The following is a 17,340-nucleotide window of genomic DNA, read 5'->3' on the forward strand; positions in this document are numbered from 1 at the left end:
GTCTGTCTTTCTCTCTCTTTTTATTTTACCCGGCCCGGCTGTAATATCAGGAATTTACGGCAAAAAGACAAATCATCAACATTCCTTGTTTCTTCACCCATTGCTAGCAATTCTTCAAACTTGATAGGATTAACCCTTGGAGAATGTCTGAAAACCCTCCAATCGATCTTATTGACGTTTGTCAATTGTCCTCTCTGGGCATCTCCCCGCAATCCTTCAATTTCATGGCAACTACGCTCCAATCGGACCACTATGTTTGCTGTAGAGAAACATCGGAAGCGGGCAATTCCGTCGCCATCGTCGACCTGAAAAACAACAACCAAGTCACCAGGAAATCCATGAGCGCCGACTCTGTCATCATGCACCCCTCCCAGAACGTCATTGCGTTGAGGGCAAACGGTACCACGCTCCAGATTTTCAATCTCTCCACCAAACAAAGACTCAAGTCCAACATCATGAGCGAGCCGGTGATATTCTGGAGCTGGCTCGACGACTCCACCATCGGCCTCGTCACCGCGTCGTCCATCTATACCTGGGCTGTGTTTGACGGCACAGAAAACGGGCCTGTCCAACTGACCGCTAGACACGTCTCTTTGGCCAACTGCCAGCTGACCAACCTGATCGCCAACTACAATCTCTCGTGGTTTGCGCTTTGCGGTATTGCACAAGAAAACGGAAGAATAGTCGGCCACATCCAGCTCTATTCCAAGGCAAGAAACGTCTCGCAGCCAATCGAGGGCCATGTGTGTGCCTTTGCCAAGTTCAAGCTCCAGAACTCTCCGGTCGATACTCAACTGTTTGCATGTGCCTCCAGAACCGTCGATGGAGGAAATCTCCATGTTTTGGAGATCGACCACCAGGAAGGTGCCCCAGTGTTCACCAAGAAATCGGCCGATATCTTTTTCCCTGCAGAGATTGCAAATGACTTCCCAGTGGCCATTCATGTGTCCAATAAGTACGGCATTGTCTATGTGCTGACCAAGTTCGGTTTCATCCATCTGTACGATCTGGAATCCGGCAAAAAGATCTTCCTGAATAGGATTTCTTCGGACCCTATTTTCACAGCCTCCAAGTTTGATGAAAGCGCCGGAATAATCACTGTCAATAGAAGCGGTGCCGTTCTTGCTGTCGAAGTGGCCAGCGACAGAATTGTCAACTACATCCTGAAAAACCTGGGCGACGTCGAGCTGGCTTTAAATCTGGCCTCAAGAGCAGGACTTCCTGGAGCAGAGTCTCTTTTCGCGCAACAGTTCAATCAGACGCTTGCCCAAGGTGACTACGCCTCGGCAGTCAAGATTGCAGCATCCTCTGTGCAATTGAGAACCCCGGACACCATTTCCAGATTAAAGACACTTCCAACGCCTCCAGGCCAGCCTGCTCCTATTCTACAGTATCTGGTTTATCTCCTGGACAGAGGATCCCTCAATAAATATGAAACTCTCGAACTGGTGAGACCCCTGCTCCAACAAAATAGAATTGAAACATTAGAGAAGTACCTGAAGGAAGAAAAACTTGACTACTCTGAAGAGTTGGGTGATCTTATCAAACCATACAATACGACTCTAGCCTTGGCTGTGTATTATAAGGCAGAAGTTCCAGCCAAGGTTGTGACGTGTCTTGGAGAGTTGGGCCAATTCGATAAGATTCTTCCATACTGCGAGAGATCCAATTATCATCCAAACTTTACCGTGCTGATTCAGAACATTTTGAGAGTCAACCCAGACAAGGCAGCCGAGTTTGCGACTCAACTATACTCTCAACAGCCAGATCTAGATGTCCAGAAAATTGCGGACATTTTCCTTTCTCAGAACTACATTCAACAAGGAACAGCATTCCTCTTGGATGCTTTGAAAGAGGATAAGCCTTCAGAAGGACACTTGCAAACCAGATTGCTCGAGGTCAACTTGTTACATGCTCCTCAAGTTGCAGACGCAATCCTGGGTAATGCCATGTTTTCTCATTACGATAGACCAACTATCGCGACTTTGTGTGAGAAAGCTGGTCTTTATCAGAGGGCTCTAGAACACTACGAGAACATCAAGGACATTAAGCGAGTGATTGTTCACTCCAACGTGTTGCCCGTTGACTGGTTGGTTGCATACTTTGGCAAGCTTAATGTTGAACAATCTGTTGCATGTTTGAGAGAAATGCTGTCCCAAAATATGGCTCAGAATTTGCAAGTTGTGATCCAGGTGGCAACCAAGTACTCCGAGCTTATTGGTCCATCCACTTTGATCAAGATCTTTGAAGACTTCAAGTGCACTGAGGGTGAGTACTACTACTTGGCCTCGATTGTCAACCTATCCCAGGACCCTGAAGTTGTGTTAAGATACATCCAATGTGCTGCTAAATTGGGACAGGTGAAGGAAATTGAAAGAGTTGTTAGAGAAAATAACGTTTACAATGGAGAAAAAGTCAAGAACTTCCTCAAGGAGGCTAAACTCCAAGACCAGCTGCCATTGATTATTGTTTGCGATAGATTCAACTATGTCCACGACTTGATTCTCTATCTTTACAAGAACCATTTCTTCAAATTCATCGAAGTTTATGTTCAACAGGTGAACCCATCCAAGACTGCGCAGGTTGTTGCTGCTCTGTTGGATGTCGACTGTGATGAGAGCGTCATCAAGTCACTTCTGCAATCTGTTTTTGGCCAAGTTCCAATCGCCGAGCTTTGTGAGGAGGTGGAGAAGAGAAACAGACTCAAGATCCTGCTCCCATTCTTAGAGGCTACTTTGCAGTCCGGTGCCACTGACAAAGCCGTCTACGATACTCTGGCCAAAATTTACATTGACTCTAACAATAACCCAGAGAAATTCTTGGTGGAAAATGACCAGTACGATACTCTGGTTGTTGGTAAGTACTGCGAGAAGAGAGACCCATACCTCGCCTACATTGCCTACGACAAGGGAATGAATGACGACGAGTTGATCAGTATCACCAATGAAAATGCCATGTACAAGTACCAGGCCAGATACTTGCTCAAAAGATCAGACTTGGCTCTATGGGGCAAAGTCTTGTCCGAGGACAACATTCATCGCAGGCAGGTTGTTGACCAGGTTGTGGGAACAGCCGTTCCAGAGCTTGAGGATCCAGAGCCGATTTCAATTGCCGTTAAGGCGTTCATGGAGAACGATCTACCTGGCGAACTGACCGAGCTTTTGGAGAAAATTATCCTGGAGCCATCTCCATTCAGCGACAACCCATCTCTACAGGCTCTGTTAATCTTAACTGCCATCAAGGTAGACAAGTCCAAGGTCAGCTCTTATATCGAGAAGCTGGATGCTTATGATCCAGACGAAGTTGCCCCTCTGTGTATCGAGAATGGCTTGCAAGAGGAGGCGTTTGAGATCTACAACAAGTTTGAGAGATACACCGAAGCTATGAAGGTTCTTCTTGAAGATATCATGTCTCTAGACAGAGGTGAGGATTACGCCGAGAAGCTTGAGAAACCAGAGTTGTGGTCGCAGCTGGGTGCTGCTCAGTTGAATGGCCTAAGAATTCCAGAGGCTATCAATTCGTACTTAAAGGCCAACGATCCATCCAACTTTGAGCAGGTCATTGACATTGCCGAGCATGCAGGTAAAGAGGAGGAGCTTATTCCTTACTTGCTGATGGCTAGACAGACTTTGAGAGAGCCAAAGATTGACGGGGCAATTATTAATGCCTATGCTGCTTTGGACAAGCTGCCTGAAATTGAGAAGTTCCTGCAATTGACCAACGTTGCTGATGTTGAGAGCATCGGAGACAAGTTGTATGCTAACAAAAACTACCAGGCTGCCAAGTTGCTGTATGCTAATATCTCCAACTACTCGAAGCTGGCATCCACCTTGGTTTACCTCAAGGATTACCAATCTGCCGTCGACTGTGCTAGAAAGGCTTCCAATGTTTCCGTTTGGAAGCAGGTCAACCAGGCCTGTATTGACAACAAGGAGTTCAAGCTTGCACAAATGTGTGGTTTGAACCTGATTGTTCATGCGGAAGAGTTGGACGAGCTGGTGAAGCAATACGAGTACAATGGCTACTTCAAGGAGTTGATACAACTGTTTGAGAACGGTCTTTCTCTGGAAAGAGCTCATATGGGTATGTTCACCGAGCTGGCTATCCTTTACACCAAATATAGACCACAGGACACAATGGAGCATTTGAAGCTGTTCTGGTCTAGGTTGAACATTCCAAAGGTGATTAGGGCGTGCGAGAGTGCACATCTGTGGCCAGAGCTGATCTTCCTTTACTGTCACTACGACGAGTGGGATAACGCTGCTCTGGCCATGATGGAGCGGTCCGAGACTGCGTTTGAACACTCATCGTTCAAGGAGATCATTGTCAAGGTTGCCAACTTGGAGATCTACTACAAGGCCATCAATTTCTATCTGAATACACACCCTACCCTTTTGACGGACCTGCTGACTGTTCTGACCCCAAGATTGGACCTCCCAAGAGTGATCAAAATTTTTGTCAAGTCCGACAACCTGCCACTTATCAAACCATTTTTGATCTCTGTGCTGGACAAGAACAACTCCATGGTGAATCAGGCCTACCACGATCTTCTGATCGAGGAGGAAGACTACAAGTCGTTGAGGTCTGTGATCGATGCCCACGACAAGTTTGACCATCTGGGACTGGCCGAGAGACTGGAGAAGCACGATCTCATCTTCTTCAGACAAATTGCTGCCATTATCTACAGGAAAAACAAGAAATGGAACAAAGCGATTGGTCTGCTCAAGGCCGACAAGCTGTGGGCTGACGCCATTGAGACTGCCGCAATGTCGAACACTGTGAAGGTGGCCACGGACCTCCTGACATACTTTGTTGACACGGGAAACAAGGAGTGTTTTGTTGCCACCTTGTACGCATGCTACCACTTGATTCCGCACGATGTCGCACTGGAATTGGCATGGCTGCACAATCTCGGCGACTACATAAAGCCATACGAAATCTCTGTTGCTAAGGAGAACCAGGATAGGCTGTCTGAACTGTATGCGGACTTGAAGGAGAGACAAGCTAGGGAAACCAAAACTGAGGAGGAACAGCCTGCTCTTGGCCAGAGGCTGCTCCTGACTAACGGAACCGGTATCCAGGCTCCACCCCCAATCGGATTCCAACCTACTGGAGCAGGGTTTGGAAACGGATTTTGAATTTGTAAAGTATACAAAATAAGAATAGAATACCAATTATTCGTGTTGAGTCTCATTGATTATTCCAGATTGAACACCCCGTCTTTTTTCAAGAAATATTTTTTCTCCGTCACGATACAGTCGATCTTTTCGTGCGGCGTCACGTCGAAAGAAGGGTTCCACACGTCTATACCCGCCGGCGCCATTCTGACTTTTTGTAGCTCCACACCGTCTTTTCCCTGGACTAAAGAGCCGTCTTTGGCGACTGCTGCTCCCATGATTTCCGTGAGCTCCCTCTTGGGCCGTTGCTCAATCACGATCTCGTCCCCGGTGTTTCTGGTGAAATCGATCGTCGTGGTAGGCGCCGCCCCGACAAACTTGATCGATGGATACAGTGATGCAATCAGTGAGAGCTGGAACGTGCCAATTTTATTGGCAAGATCGCCATTCTTTACTATTCTGTCTGCCCCCACGATGATGAATTTTATTGGAGCCGTACTTGGCAGCGACCTGTTGGTTTTCTGGCGCGCCAGCGAGTCCACCAGAAACGACACCATATTGTCTGTGATGAGCGTGAACGGGATGTTTTCGTATTGCAACTCGTACGCGGTCAATCTCGAGCCCTGGTTATACGGCCTAGTTTCGCATGCATACACATGGCTCATTCTAGTCGAGTTCGACCGAGCCTCTTGGTGCAATGCCCGGATGATGCCCAGAGCAGTTCCGTAGCCAGACGTTGCCAGCGAGCCCGTGTTGCAGATGGTCATGACGGCAAAGTCTCCTGTGAATCCCTCTTTCTCCAGCTCCTGGTAGATGTACCTCACCCCGTTCGCTCCTATGGCGTAGTTCGACTCCAGATCGTCTTTGTACAGCTCGACGGTGAATTTCAACAGGCCCGAGTACAACTCTTCTAAGCTGTGTTTGTGCTGGATGATTTTTTTCATCTCGTTGCAGCCATTGAGCAGGTTGACGGCCGTTGGTCTGGATTCAACAAGAAGGTCAATTCTCTTCTCCAGTAGGGCCTTAAACTCTGCCAAATCGTCCTGATTGTATCCGAAGGGATTGTCGTTCTGGTTGATCACCCTATTCAGCTCCACAACCACAGAAAAACACCCCACCAGCATGATGGCCGGCGCTCCTCTGGTGTACATGCCTTTGATGGCCTCGTACCCGGAAAACGACGTGTCCGCGTCACATGGCGCCATGCTACCGACCGACAGGTACTGTGTATCGTACGGGACCAGCAGCTGGTTCAAAATCTCCAACGTCACCCTCTGCGAATCGAACCTTATGGCCTCCAAAGTCATGCTGGTCAGGTACAGGTGAAAATAATTTCGGGGTCGTGCAACTTGCCCAAAACAAATGAATCAAATATTTTAGTTCCACCTTTCTTTCGCATCTTTGATGTACTGAGACCTTGCGTGCATAGGCAATTGTAACGGTTGCGCTCATCTCTTGCCGTCGTCATATTTTTCCCGCATCAATAGATCCCCGAAACCTGCATTTTTTTTCCACACATGGAGCCCAAGTCTCTCATTCCTTTACACCCCTTGACAGATACAGTGGCCATTCTGGCCGTCCTCATGGTACTCCCGAGCTGGATCAGTGTTGCCGTGCTGACTTTGTATGCGACGCTGAACTCGTCGCGGTTTGTCAGGTCGACGCTATCGCTCGTGTACCGCCACAAGCTCAGCGGCCTCGACCACAACGCAGAGTATTCGGCATCGTCGAGTCTCGGGCGAGGGTCGTATCTGCTGGGGTTTTTGAGCATCGATGTGGGCCTCACGCTGGCGCTGCTGTTTGTTGCCCCGGGGCTGCTTGACTACATGCATCTGCTGGCCAAGGCGTTTGTGGCCTCGAATCTGGCATCTACAAAGCAAAAATACATCTTCAACGCATTTCTCTCGATGCTGGTCGTTCTGCTGATCGAGAACCTCGCCACATTTCTGGTGAAAAACGTGTATCTTGTCTATCTCGACGGATCCGCCGTTACAGACGCGTTTCTCTACTCGGCCTACGTTCGATATCCCAAGACTTCCCTCAAACACCTGCTCTACACCTGGTCGCCTCTCAAGAGCCGTGTGCGACAGATGCTCATTTTCCGCGTCGACCACCTCGTCGACTTTGTCTACGCGACGCTCTCCATCTACACTATCATGTGCAACATCAACCCGTGGGTTCGGAAACTGGCTGCCAGGCCGCAGGACTCGGGCGTGGGTGGCAAGCTGTCCAGCAAACCGGTAACAAAGCCGTACGCCAGCGAGCTCACCGCAGAAACAAAAAACATCACCGTTTCGCCGCACATTGCAGATAGCACGATTCCCGGGCTTGTGCGCCCATGCTCCTCGTCGTCCGAGGAGACTGCTGACTCACACCAGTCTGCCGACTCGGCGCCTGCCTCGTTCCCGCCCGACCACCAGATCCTCAACATGAACGACGTGTCGTCGGCCAGCCTGGTGGTGGCGCAGAATTTCGAGAACTACTGCCGGCTATTTTTGTTCCCGTCTCTGAATTACTCCAATTCAGCCACGCAGTCTCCCCAGACGGCTAGTCTTGCCGCCAACAGCTCCAAAGCCAAGCTGACGCCATACGTGGAGAAACGCATCAAGAGCATGACGGGCCGCGTGCAGCAGCCGATCTGGGCGTTCGTTTCGGCCGCGAAAACCATGTTTGGCCGGCCGGACCTTTACTCGGGCGAATACTACCAGCAGAACGCGCTCGTCACCACCAACAGGGACCCAGACGGCTGGACGCGGTCGCTGGCCGATTCGGCTCAATGCTTCATCTGGTATACAGGCGAAACAGCCGTGGCGTTCGAGCTGCGTAACGTGTACATAGACCAGCTGCTGGTGATGGTGAATGGCATCATCTGGGAGCAGACGGCGCTGATCGGGCTGGAAGAGCGCGAGCTAGTGATTGTGAGCGGCCTGAGCCCGCTGTCGCAGTACGACGTGGAGTTTGTGAACGTGAACGGCAAGGACGAGCGAGAGCTTCTGGCGGTTGCCACGGTGAGCACTATCCACAAGCACCGCATTCTGACCGAGTCCAAGCACTCCTCGCCCCTCGCCACGCTGCAGGAGTCTGTGGTGACAACGCAGGCGGCGATCGAGCGCGAGAAAATGAAGCTCAAGAAGCTCAAGACCGACTGGCGCAAGCGGTCGGCGGCGCTCAAAGCCGAGATCGAGTCGCTCAACAGCCGGCCAACTTTCACGGACGAGACGCGCAACTACAAGAAGGTCGAGTCTTTGCGTCAGGCAGTGGCCAAGAGCGAGCGTGAAATCAGCAAGCTGTCCAAGGAGGCCGAGTATTTGTACACGCAGCAGTCGGAGGTTGACGAGCGGTATCTGGACACGAAACGGGCGTATGACTCGGAGATGCGGCTGTTGCAGGCGTTCGAGAACGCTCATTTCGAGAAGCTCGAGACCGAAAAGGCGCGGATCGCGGCACTCGAGGCAGAACGGGCCCCGCTGGTGCAGAAAAAGGAGAAACTCATGCAGAAAAAAGAACGCATTGCCAACGACGTCAAACGACTTGAGCTCGAGATCGAGCAGCTCAAAACTGCAGAGGTGCGGCTGCGCCAGGAACACAGAAGCATCCGCGCTGGCCAACGGGCAGAAAAGCACCGCGTGATCATGAACGAGATCAGTAGATTCGAAAAACAGCTCCAGCATTAGCTACGACTAGTCTGTAGACACATGAATTTATTAATGCTCCAATTTCCCTCCCACCGCATGGAACCGTCGGTTGAAGTAGAGTAGCCCGCCCGTGACATCGGCGTCGACTTCCCGCTGCACAATCTCCCGCACTCGACACGTCCATAGCTCATGATTATATACACAAAACACCTGGTGCTTTTCACAGATCAAGATCCGCTCAGCGAGCGAAAGAACAGGTATTTTCAGAGATTCTGTCGTGAAGTACGACCACTCGTCCTTTTTGAGCTCCTCGAACGGCTTCGTCACACAGTTCCCCTGCGTTCCTCTCGAAAACGCCCTGGCCAGCCGCACAGACTCCTTGACTGGAGGCAGGATGTGCAGCGCCAGGAACCCGGACTCGTGCAGCGTTTGTGACGTCCTGGACGGCACCTGCAAGTTGAACTGGACCATGGGTTCAGGACTGACGGTGAGCGAGCTCACCGAGGAAAGTGTCATTCCGTGCAAATCGGACACCGACGCCGATAAAGCTGGTGCTGTCAGGATCATGGCTGGCGTTAGGCTGCTGGTCTCGAAGCATACATACCTTGCGACCCGAATGAAGACATTGCTTGCTTGTATGCCTCCACCGGCGGCGTCTTCGACGAGAAATATCGAAGACGGTTCATTTTTAGCTAAATAAAAGATATGAAAAATTAAATGCACCTCTGTTACATTTGCAAAATTAATATTTATGAGATTTAATGCGTCTTTGATTCACAGACTCAAAAAACACAAACCGCTTGATAAAGTTCCTGAGTCGGTGCTGTGCTCGCCCGCATTTGAGCGGCCCGCAAAATGGTCTGGTCGACGGCGCGCGTTTGCCAAAAGAATCCAGTCGTACGAAGACTTGTCCTCGAACGTGTTTGCGCAGATCGCCAGCTCTCCCTGCAGAGCTATCGTCCCATCCCGTGTGGTTGTTCCCAGAGATTTATTTGTTAGATTTGTCTGCGTGCAAAACGAGCTCACAGACTCGCAGTTTGACTCGGTGATGGTTCCTGATATCAGACCGGCAGCCAAAAAAGACGAGCTCATAATGTACCTGCCCAACGACAAAACCTTTCTTGAGGCCTTTCAAAAAATCGGCAAAAAACCAGACTTTGCTCTCACGCCGCCTTTCGTCACCTATAAAGAGAAGGGATATCCAAATGCCGGCTATTTGGCTCAAAATGCACAGGTTATAGAACAAATCACTCTGGATACACTCAAGAAAGAGATAGAAAACGTCCGCACCAAGACCCGCATTGGTGACGACAACGGGGTCCATCTGTCTTTTGCTCCATCAAGGAACATTGTCAAGTTCCACCCGCTCACGTTTCATGTCAATATCCCCGATCAGTCAATATTAGAAAGCCTTGCTACGCTCCCTAGTCCGCTCCCGGCCAACCACGACACAGCCAAGTTTCTTGCCTGTCTCTACAAAACGTTACTGTATTTCGAAAGAAATAACCATGCATCATAACTCATTACGTATTTTGAATGGAATCCCATATAGCACAGGAGCAGCGCCGTTCAAATACGGAAGAACACAAACGTCCCGGCTCTGTGCAATGCTATGACCAATATCACAGCCCGACGGCCCCGAAAATCCCCATTTCTCCAGCACGTGGAGAGTAAACTTGTCAATATCCTTGTCGGTCACATCCCAGAGGTTTGCAACCACCATTGGACTTCCACCCATCAGGTAGTTGTAGACAGTTCCGTGTGGCTTGAAAACACCTTGAAGCTTCAGTTTCCCCGAGGAACACCCTAAAAGCAGAGCTGGAGGCAACTTTGCCATGCTCTTGACGGTTTTCGACCGAATATACTGTTCTCCGCCGCCGTGGCCCACATAAACATACAAGTCTTTCTGAAAACCCTGCAAAATCTGCTCCTCGCTGGGGCGGCTTCCAATAATCCCTTCCCAACCGCACCGGCTAGCAAATATTTCCGTAAAATTGGTTTCTGTTCTTTTGAGGTCTCCACCCGGATTGATCACAAAGTATCCTGTTGCAACAGAGATGCCAAGATTGAGATGCTTTTCGTGCTCGATCAGAAGATCCACAAGCATCTTTATAGACGGCATTCGCGATACAGATCTGTTCCGGAGGAACGGCACAGATTCCCATGGTAGCTTCACACATTCAGGAGAAACAACGAGGACGGTATGGTCTACCGTAGATCTAGGACGTACCCGCTGGAGCTCTGGCTCGATAGCCAAAAAAAGTCGCCGGTAATCTGCCTCGTCGGAGATCTGAATATGCTGGAACCAGTCTTCCACGTCCGATGTAGCTGATTCCAGCTGCAGATCGAGCTGAAGAATTAGTTCTGTCTCAAACGTTCCAAGTTCAATAGAGTGACCAACTTCTTTGCTCAAAATACGTTCAAGAGAGACACGTGTCTCTTCCACCACATCTTTCTCAAAAACTAAACGGCCAAAAATTCCTTTAAAACAGCCAAACCAGTGACTGTCTATCTCCCATAAGAGCTGTTTCAATCTTCTGTCAAGCGATTTGCGCTGGGCCCACCAATTAGCACGGTCAGCTCTGGATTTTACGAGAGAGGTGACCTCTATTCTGGTGGTGCGGTCACTTTCTTGGATTATAGCCTCTAACTCCTGGACTGCAGATCCAAAGGATGCGTGACGGCCAATGAGATGTCTTTCCAGAGGAAGCTTGAGCAATATTGGGTCTTGCTTGGGGCCATATCGAGTAAGAAGCAGACACCCGCTGCTCATATCAAGATCCAAGCACACAGTGACCCAGTTTGATGGAAGAACAGAGGGGAGATTGTGCATTTGCGTAGCAGAGACTTGGTAGTCGGGCTGGCATACGAGCGGGACGAGTTGTCGCATGCTTTCAACAGCCAGGTTTAGCTTTCGGTCATACTCAATGGACTCGTAGCGCATCAACTCGTTCCGCAACAACAGCGAGTCCAAATCAGAGCGCAAACTGGCTCCACTAGCAAGAAGCACGGAAATAGCTCCTTTGGATATATCCTCGCTCACCAATCTAGGCTCGTTCACAAACTTGGCACATTCCCGGATACAAGCAGCGTACAAGTTGTCCATCACGCCTTCTTTCATGACAACCACGGAATCGCGTGCGAAAATATTTTCAAGGTCCTGGTTGACCGTCTCAAATATCATTTCCTTGATTTTGGTCACCGCAGTTTCCACTCGGCTGGTCTTCTCTTTGCCGTTTAAAGGCAGAAACATGCGCAGAAATGCAACAAATTCTTTCTCGTTGACCAACAAGCGGCCAAGTTTGAGCTCGTACACCACCTGTTGATAAAACTTGCCACCGTCGATTTCGTGCTCTGCCAGAAGACGGAAAAAAAGATCCACCTTATCGCGGATCACATGGACGTCGCTGCACTCGGCCGTTTGATAGAATAGTTCATACGCGGTCAGCTTTTCAAACTCAACCTGGAGGGACTCAAATCGCATTTGTTGAGCATATCTAGTGCCTTTCTCCAATAATTCTTTTGCTCGTGAGAGATCGTTCTTGTAGACATGGTGTTTGGCCAACTTGAAGAAATACTTCGACTTGAGCACCACGCACGACTGGTGCGTAAGAACCTTCTCAATCTCGGCCTCGTAGTACTCGAAATCTTTGGCTAGCCCCAGTTCCAGCATCATGACAGCCAGGGAGCTATAAGCCTGCAGCATTGAGGATACAAACTGCATTTTGAGCATATTCTTGTGACAAAGGTCGATTTCTATCGAGCTCCCATCGGTAACCAGAAAGTTCTTCATCACAGACTGAAGCACCCTGATGCTCTGCTTAAGATTCAGCACACTCTCAATTTTATTTTTTTCGCGATGGAAAAGAGACATCAGCACCGACACGCCAGCAGCCAACATGAGCAGCTTGCTGACGTCGAGCTTGCTAGACTGCTTGGACAGCTGGAGTTGCTCATTTTTGAAGAGTGAGAGCAATTCAGTACACTCCTCCCGGGCCGTATCGTGCTTCAGTAATACATGACATTCTGTCTTCAACATTTTGTACCTCACGGCTTCCAGGGCATTGCTGGGCATTTCGCCTAAAAGTTCTAGAGCATCGTTTGGCAGACCTAGCTGCAATTTCAAAGATGCAGCCTCTATTTTTAGTTTCAGGTCCGAATCACCAAAATCAGCATTTTGTCTTGCAACCTCCAACAAATAACTAGCGTAATCTGTCAGATCGGAATAATTGAGAACACGGACCACCATTGTAAGCACCTCCAGCTCGTATACCGAGACCTTCGCACGCTTGGTCTTGGCCCACGACAAAGCGGCTGCGAGGGATTTCATGAGCAACTCTTCGTACATCTGGGCGCAACATTGCAGTAAATATATGTGGCATACAATTATGTCACGATATCCGCTCATAACCGAGTTTGTTTCAAAGTTCAGAGCCTCAATGGACTTAAGGGCCAGCCCGAACTCGATTATCATCGAAATGGATGAGAGAAAATACAAAAAGAGTCCATTGTCATGTAACTCATTTTTGACCTGGACTATCAGGGCTGATATCTGGTCCCGCCTGGAAGGCTTCATGGCAGTAAGAATCTTGATCAGTTCGATTGTGACAAATGCGCGCGTTTTATCACACACGCCAAAGAATTTAACGGGCAATTTGGAGTCCATACGAACGATCATCCTGGCGATCAGCTTGAATAGAACGCCAAATGTATTTGTCAGCTCATCCTGATACTTTTCGACCTCCCAGCCAAGGTGGACCTGTTCAAACGACTGAAACACATGCAAAATTATGTCGTATGATTGAGTGTATTTTTCGGTCTCGATCAGCATGTTCAGCATACGTTCTACCTTATTTTTCAGCTGTCCAAACTCGTCAGTGTTCTGTTCAACAAGAATGTCTTCGACACCCAGACACTTGTGCCAGCATCTGAGAGCCTCAGTCTCGTGTTTAGTCAAGAGCTTGCCGCCAAAGTGGAAAAGCAAGTTTGAGAAGTTGCGTAGTCTCTTTGGCTGATTTTGGTGCTTTAGCACCTCAGTCATCAAGGAAAGCGTCTTAACCCCAAATCCAGAGTGCACCAGTGGGTCCAGGTCTTTAAGCATGATAGTCGTCATATCGTACACGTTTAAAGACGGAGTCAGGTTTTTAGAAACCTCCAATAGTGCAAGAACAAGCTGCTGGTCTGGTTTCACATTGAAGTCAAGTCTTTTAATTACTCGACAAACGCTGGCGGCAAAGAACGATTCGTTAGCTATCGGTCTTTCCAATTCCAGTGCTTTGAGTAGAATCCGGCGGTCGTTGGTGTCCGAAATGTCAAGTGTGGTCAATAAATACGAGATGTGGTCGTCAAGAGCGGTCGGCACAACTGGCTGACATATCATTGCTTCCCATCGCAATGTACAAGATGCAGGCTTTAGCTGGCGGTATTTGTAAACGAGAAACTCCAGCAATCGCAAGGATTGCTGGCTTTGAGCCCACGAGGAGCACAGCTTGTAAAACATGTCAGCCGTGCTGGAATAAACTGATGCATCACATACTCTTTCGAAGTGTAATATTGTGGCCAGTAAAAACTCTGTGTCGGCATCTTCTAAGTACATGAGGGTATAGTAGCGCAACTTCAGGGACTCCGGGGTCTGTTCGACCGTGCAAAACTGGGAAAGAAGAGTGAAGAGTTTGAGCCGCTGCTGTCTGTCGAGTGATGGAATCAATGGCGATGTTTTCTCAATGATTGTATCTGGAAATCGCGTTGAAATATTGTGCACTCTCAAGGCCAATATCAGCTCCAGAACCACCATAATGTATTCAGCGTCCAACTTTGGGCCAAAACCTGCAAACTCATAACCTCCTATCAAATCTTCCAAAGATGGACTATGTTTCTGTGTTTTAGAACAAAACAGATGCTCCAGAAGAGAGCGCGGCTCGGCCAGCATTCCCGACGAAATAAACACCTTGCAGACCTCCAGGGTCTTGCTGATATGTAAAATAGGATCGTTTTTCTCCACCGCCTCCAGACAAAGCACTATGGTGCGCAGAATAGAGCTGTCTAGTCTATGTGTGCCAAGGGAGCGAGTCTCGCTGACTATTTCGTTGATGAACCCAACAGCAAGGTCCACGGGGTCCTGCACGACGGGCTGGACATTCGGTTCGCGGGCTTTCAGAGCGGCCCGTGGAGCCAGGGCCTGCCGCTGCGGTTCTCGAACCTCTGGCGACTTGAGATGGCTTAAAAGAACTTGCTCAAGTTCCTCCAAGTTTAACGACATGAAGTAGCCAGCAAGCGGTCAGCAATGGACAAAGAGCGGATAATGTTTATGATTTGGTAAAATTTAGACTTGTGTAAATAAAGCACAGCCGTTGGAGAAAATTATTATGTGGCGGTGCACTACTGTTCGCCAGGAACTGGATACTGGGACACAAACTCCTGGACTTCGGCGCCGAGCTGTTTGACAGCATCGCTTTCGCTGGCGAGACGCTTGAAGTCTGCAAGTTTCTCCTTCGGAGAGGCTCCGGACTCCTTGGCCTTGAGATCCGTAGCGATCTTGATGGCTTCCTGAATAAAGTCTGCCACCTTGGCGAACTCCGGCTTCAGGAAGCCTCTGGTGGTCATGGCGGGGGTGCCGACTCTCAGCCCGGATGGGAATAAAGCCGAAATATCGCCTGGAACGGTATTTTTGTTGGCAGCAATGTTGGCTCTCTCGAGAACAGCCTCGACTCTGGCTCCGTCGATGCCCTTGGAGCGCAGGTCGATCAGGATCAGATGGGTGTCGGTTCCTCCAGAAACCAGGTCCAGTCCCTTTTCTTGCAGCGCCTTGGCAAAGTAGGCCGCGTTGGAGAGCACATCGGCCTGATATTGCTTGTACTCGGGCGTCATGGCCTGTTTCAGAGCCACAGATAGAGCAGAGATGGTGTGGTTGTGGGGACCTCCCTGATGGGCAGGGAACACCGAAAAGTTGATCTTCTTTTCAAGCTCGTACGGAATCTCCTTACCCTTCTTGGTGACCTTTCTGATGCCCTTTCTGAAGAAGATCATGGCACCTCTTGGTCCTCTGAGAGACTTGTGGGTGGTGGTGGTGACAATATCCGAGTATGGGAACGGCGAATCTGTGACGCCGGCGGCCACAAGACCCGAGATGTGTGCCATGTCGGACATCAGATATGCGCCGACCTTGTCGGCAATCTGCTTCATTCTGGCGTAGTCGACGACTCTGGCGTATGCAGACGCACCAGCCACAATCACCTTGGGTCTGAACAGAACGGCGGTCTTCTCGAGCATGTCGTAGTCAATCAGACCGGTCTTCTCGTCCAGTCTGTATGGCATTGTCTGGAAGTACTTGGAGATGTACGAAATCTTGGTCGATGCCGTCTGGTAGCCGTGAGACAAGTGGCCTCCATGAGGCAGGTCCAGTCCCATCAGTCTGTCGCCGACCTCGAGCACCGCCGAGTAGGCATACAGATTCGCTGGTGCTCCAGACAGAGGCTGCACGTTCACGCCCCATTCAGCAGGGTCGAGACCAAATGCCTTCAAGGCTCTTTGTTGGCACAGACTCTCGGCCTGGTCGATAAATTCGTTACCTCCGTAGTATCTCTCGCCCGGGTATCCTTCGGAGTACTTGTTCTGCATCTCCGAGCCCAGAATGTCCATCACGGCCCGCGAGGTGAAGTTCTCGGATGGGATCAGCGTGATGGAGTTTTTCTGTCTGGCCTTTTCCTTCTGCAGAATGTCGTACATTTCGGCGTCGACCTCCTCAAGGTTTTTCGAGATGAGGTTCTTGGCCTCCGGAGAAAGGGCGTAATGCTGGCCTGTTAGTGGCTGGCGTGTTGGGATATACCTACCCGGACCTGCGTGCACAGTCTTGGGAATTGTCTGAATTGTCTGAGCATGGAAAATAAATTAAAATCAATATTAGTCAAGTCAATTTTTTTCGCCATGGTCAGGCTGTGCTAAATAAAATAAATCTGGAGAAATTAACTACCATGGCAGAACGCGACAACGTGCCGTCCCGAGCGGGGAACGACGGACCCAGGAGCATAAGCATGTTGGTGCAGCGTCAGAACGACAGAATCACCAGGATGTTTCGCCCGATGAAGGCGCACGACCAGTCCCGGACGCAACTTCTAGCACAGCTGCGCACGCAGCGACGCGAGCGATGTGCCGAGATACGACGAGGCCCCATGGCAGAGTTTGTGCTGCGCCAAGAGGAGCGCCACGACACACAGCAGATGGAGCAGCAGGCGCGGGACGCTCATCCTCAGCAGCAAATCGACCTGGACAGGTTGCTGGAGCAGTACGATACCGAGCGAGAATACGACGCAGATTCAGAGGAGGAAGCAGACGAGCAGCCGCGGGGGCGAACTCTTGCGCTCGAGCGCGAATTGGAGCTCATGCTGGCTCTCGAGCAGCAGGAGCTTGAAGAGCTCACCAGGAACATGAACTTAGACGACGAACGAAAAAACTAGCAGCGCCACCCAGCCCACAGTCAGCCTTGTATTCCAGCCATCTTTTGCTCTCTCGCGCTCGAACAACATTTTTGGAAAATGATTTATGTAAAGTACGACACAGTGTAATTTAAAATAAATAAATCACTTGAATTT

General features: G+C 49.7%; 7 protein-coding genes across 7 annotated transcripts; 3 read left to right on the top strand and 4 right to left on the bottom strand.

Annotated features, from left to right (window-relative positions):
- The first annotated feature begins 268 nt into the window (after positions 1-268).
- OGAPODRAFT_17020 (uncharacterized protein) lies at positions 269-5,175 on the top strand. The gene has a single exon (XM_018354826.1). The coding sequence runs from the start codon at positions 339-341 to the stop codon at positions 5,136-5,138; it is 4,800 nt and encodes a 1,599-aa protein (XP_018210245.1). The 5' UTR covers positions 269-338; the 3' UTR covers positions 5,139-5,175.
- A 5-nt stretch (positions 5,176-5,180) lies between these two features.
- Positions 5,181-6,424, bottom strand: OGAPODRAFT_101866 (uncharacterized protein; the record flags this gene model as incomplete). Its single annotated transcript, XM_018353071.1, has 1 exon — positions 5,181-6,424. One exon carries the CDS (start codon positions 6,422-6,424, stop codon positions 5,198-5,200), a length of 1,227 nt encoding a protein of 408 aa, XP_018210246.1. The 3' UTR covers positions 5,181-5,197.
- Positions 6,425-6,634: 210 nt separating this feature from the next.
- OGAPODRAFT_95101 (uncharacterized protein) lies at positions 6,635-9,385 on the top strand (the record flags this gene model as incomplete). Its single annotated transcript, XM_018357682.1, has 2 exons — positions 6,635-9,326; positions 9,362-9,385. One exon carries the CDS (start codon positions 6,635-6,637, stop codon positions 8,789-8,791), a length of 2,157 nt encoding a protein of 718 aa, XP_018210247.1. The 3' UTR covers positions 8,792-9,326; positions 9,362-9,385.
- OGAPODRAFT_9539 (uncharacterized protein) lies at positions 8,822-9,438 on the bottom strand (the record flags this gene model as incomplete). The annotated part of the gene is made up of 2 exons (XM_018357737.1): positions 8,822-9,321; positions 9,357-9,438. The coding sequence occupies 2 exons, from the start codon at positions 9,436-9,438 to the stop codon at positions 8,822-8,824; spliced, it is 582 nt and encodes a 193-aa protein (XP_018210248.1).
- A 65-nt stretch (positions 9,439-9,503) lies between these two features.
- Positions 9,504-10,271, top strand: OGAPODRAFT_9540 (uncharacterized protein; the record flags this gene model as incomplete). Its single annotated transcript, XM_018357740.1, has 1 exon — positions 9,504-10,271. The coding sequence occupies one exon, from the start codon at positions 9,504-9,506 to the stop codon at positions 10,269-10,271; it is 768 nt and encodes a 255-aa protein (XP_018210249.1).
- Positions 9,649-12,455, bottom strand: OGAPODRAFT_17021 (uncharacterized protein). Its single transcript, XM_018354827.1, has one exon. It carries the CDS (start codon positions 12,426-12,428, stop codon positions 10,266-10,268), a length of 2,163 nt encoding a protein of 720 aa, XP_018210250.1. The 5' UTR covers positions 12,429-12,455; the 3' UTR covers positions 9,649-10,265.
- Positions 12,456-15,130: 2,675 nt separating this feature from the next.
- OGAPODRAFT_24994 (uncharacterized protein) lies at positions 15,131-16,995 on the bottom strand (the record flags this gene model as incomplete). The annotated part of the gene is made up of 2 exons (XM_018355290.1): positions 15,131-16,548; positions 16,881-16,995. The coding sequence occupies 2 exons, from the start codon at positions 16,993-16,995 to the stop codon at positions 15,131-15,133; spliced, it is 1,533 nt and encodes a 510-aa protein (XP_018210251.1).
- Positions 16,996-17,340: the final 345 nt, after the last annotated feature.

The sequence above is a fragment of the Ogataea polymorpha genome (assembly GCF_001664045.1).
Source record: "Ogataea polymorpha strain NCYC 495 leu1.1 chromosome Unknown OGAPOscaffold_5, whole genome shotgun sequence".
Classification (NCBI taxonomy): Eukaryota; Fungi; Ascomycota; class Pichiomycetes; order Pichiales; family Pichiaceae; genus Ogataea; species Ogataea polymorpha.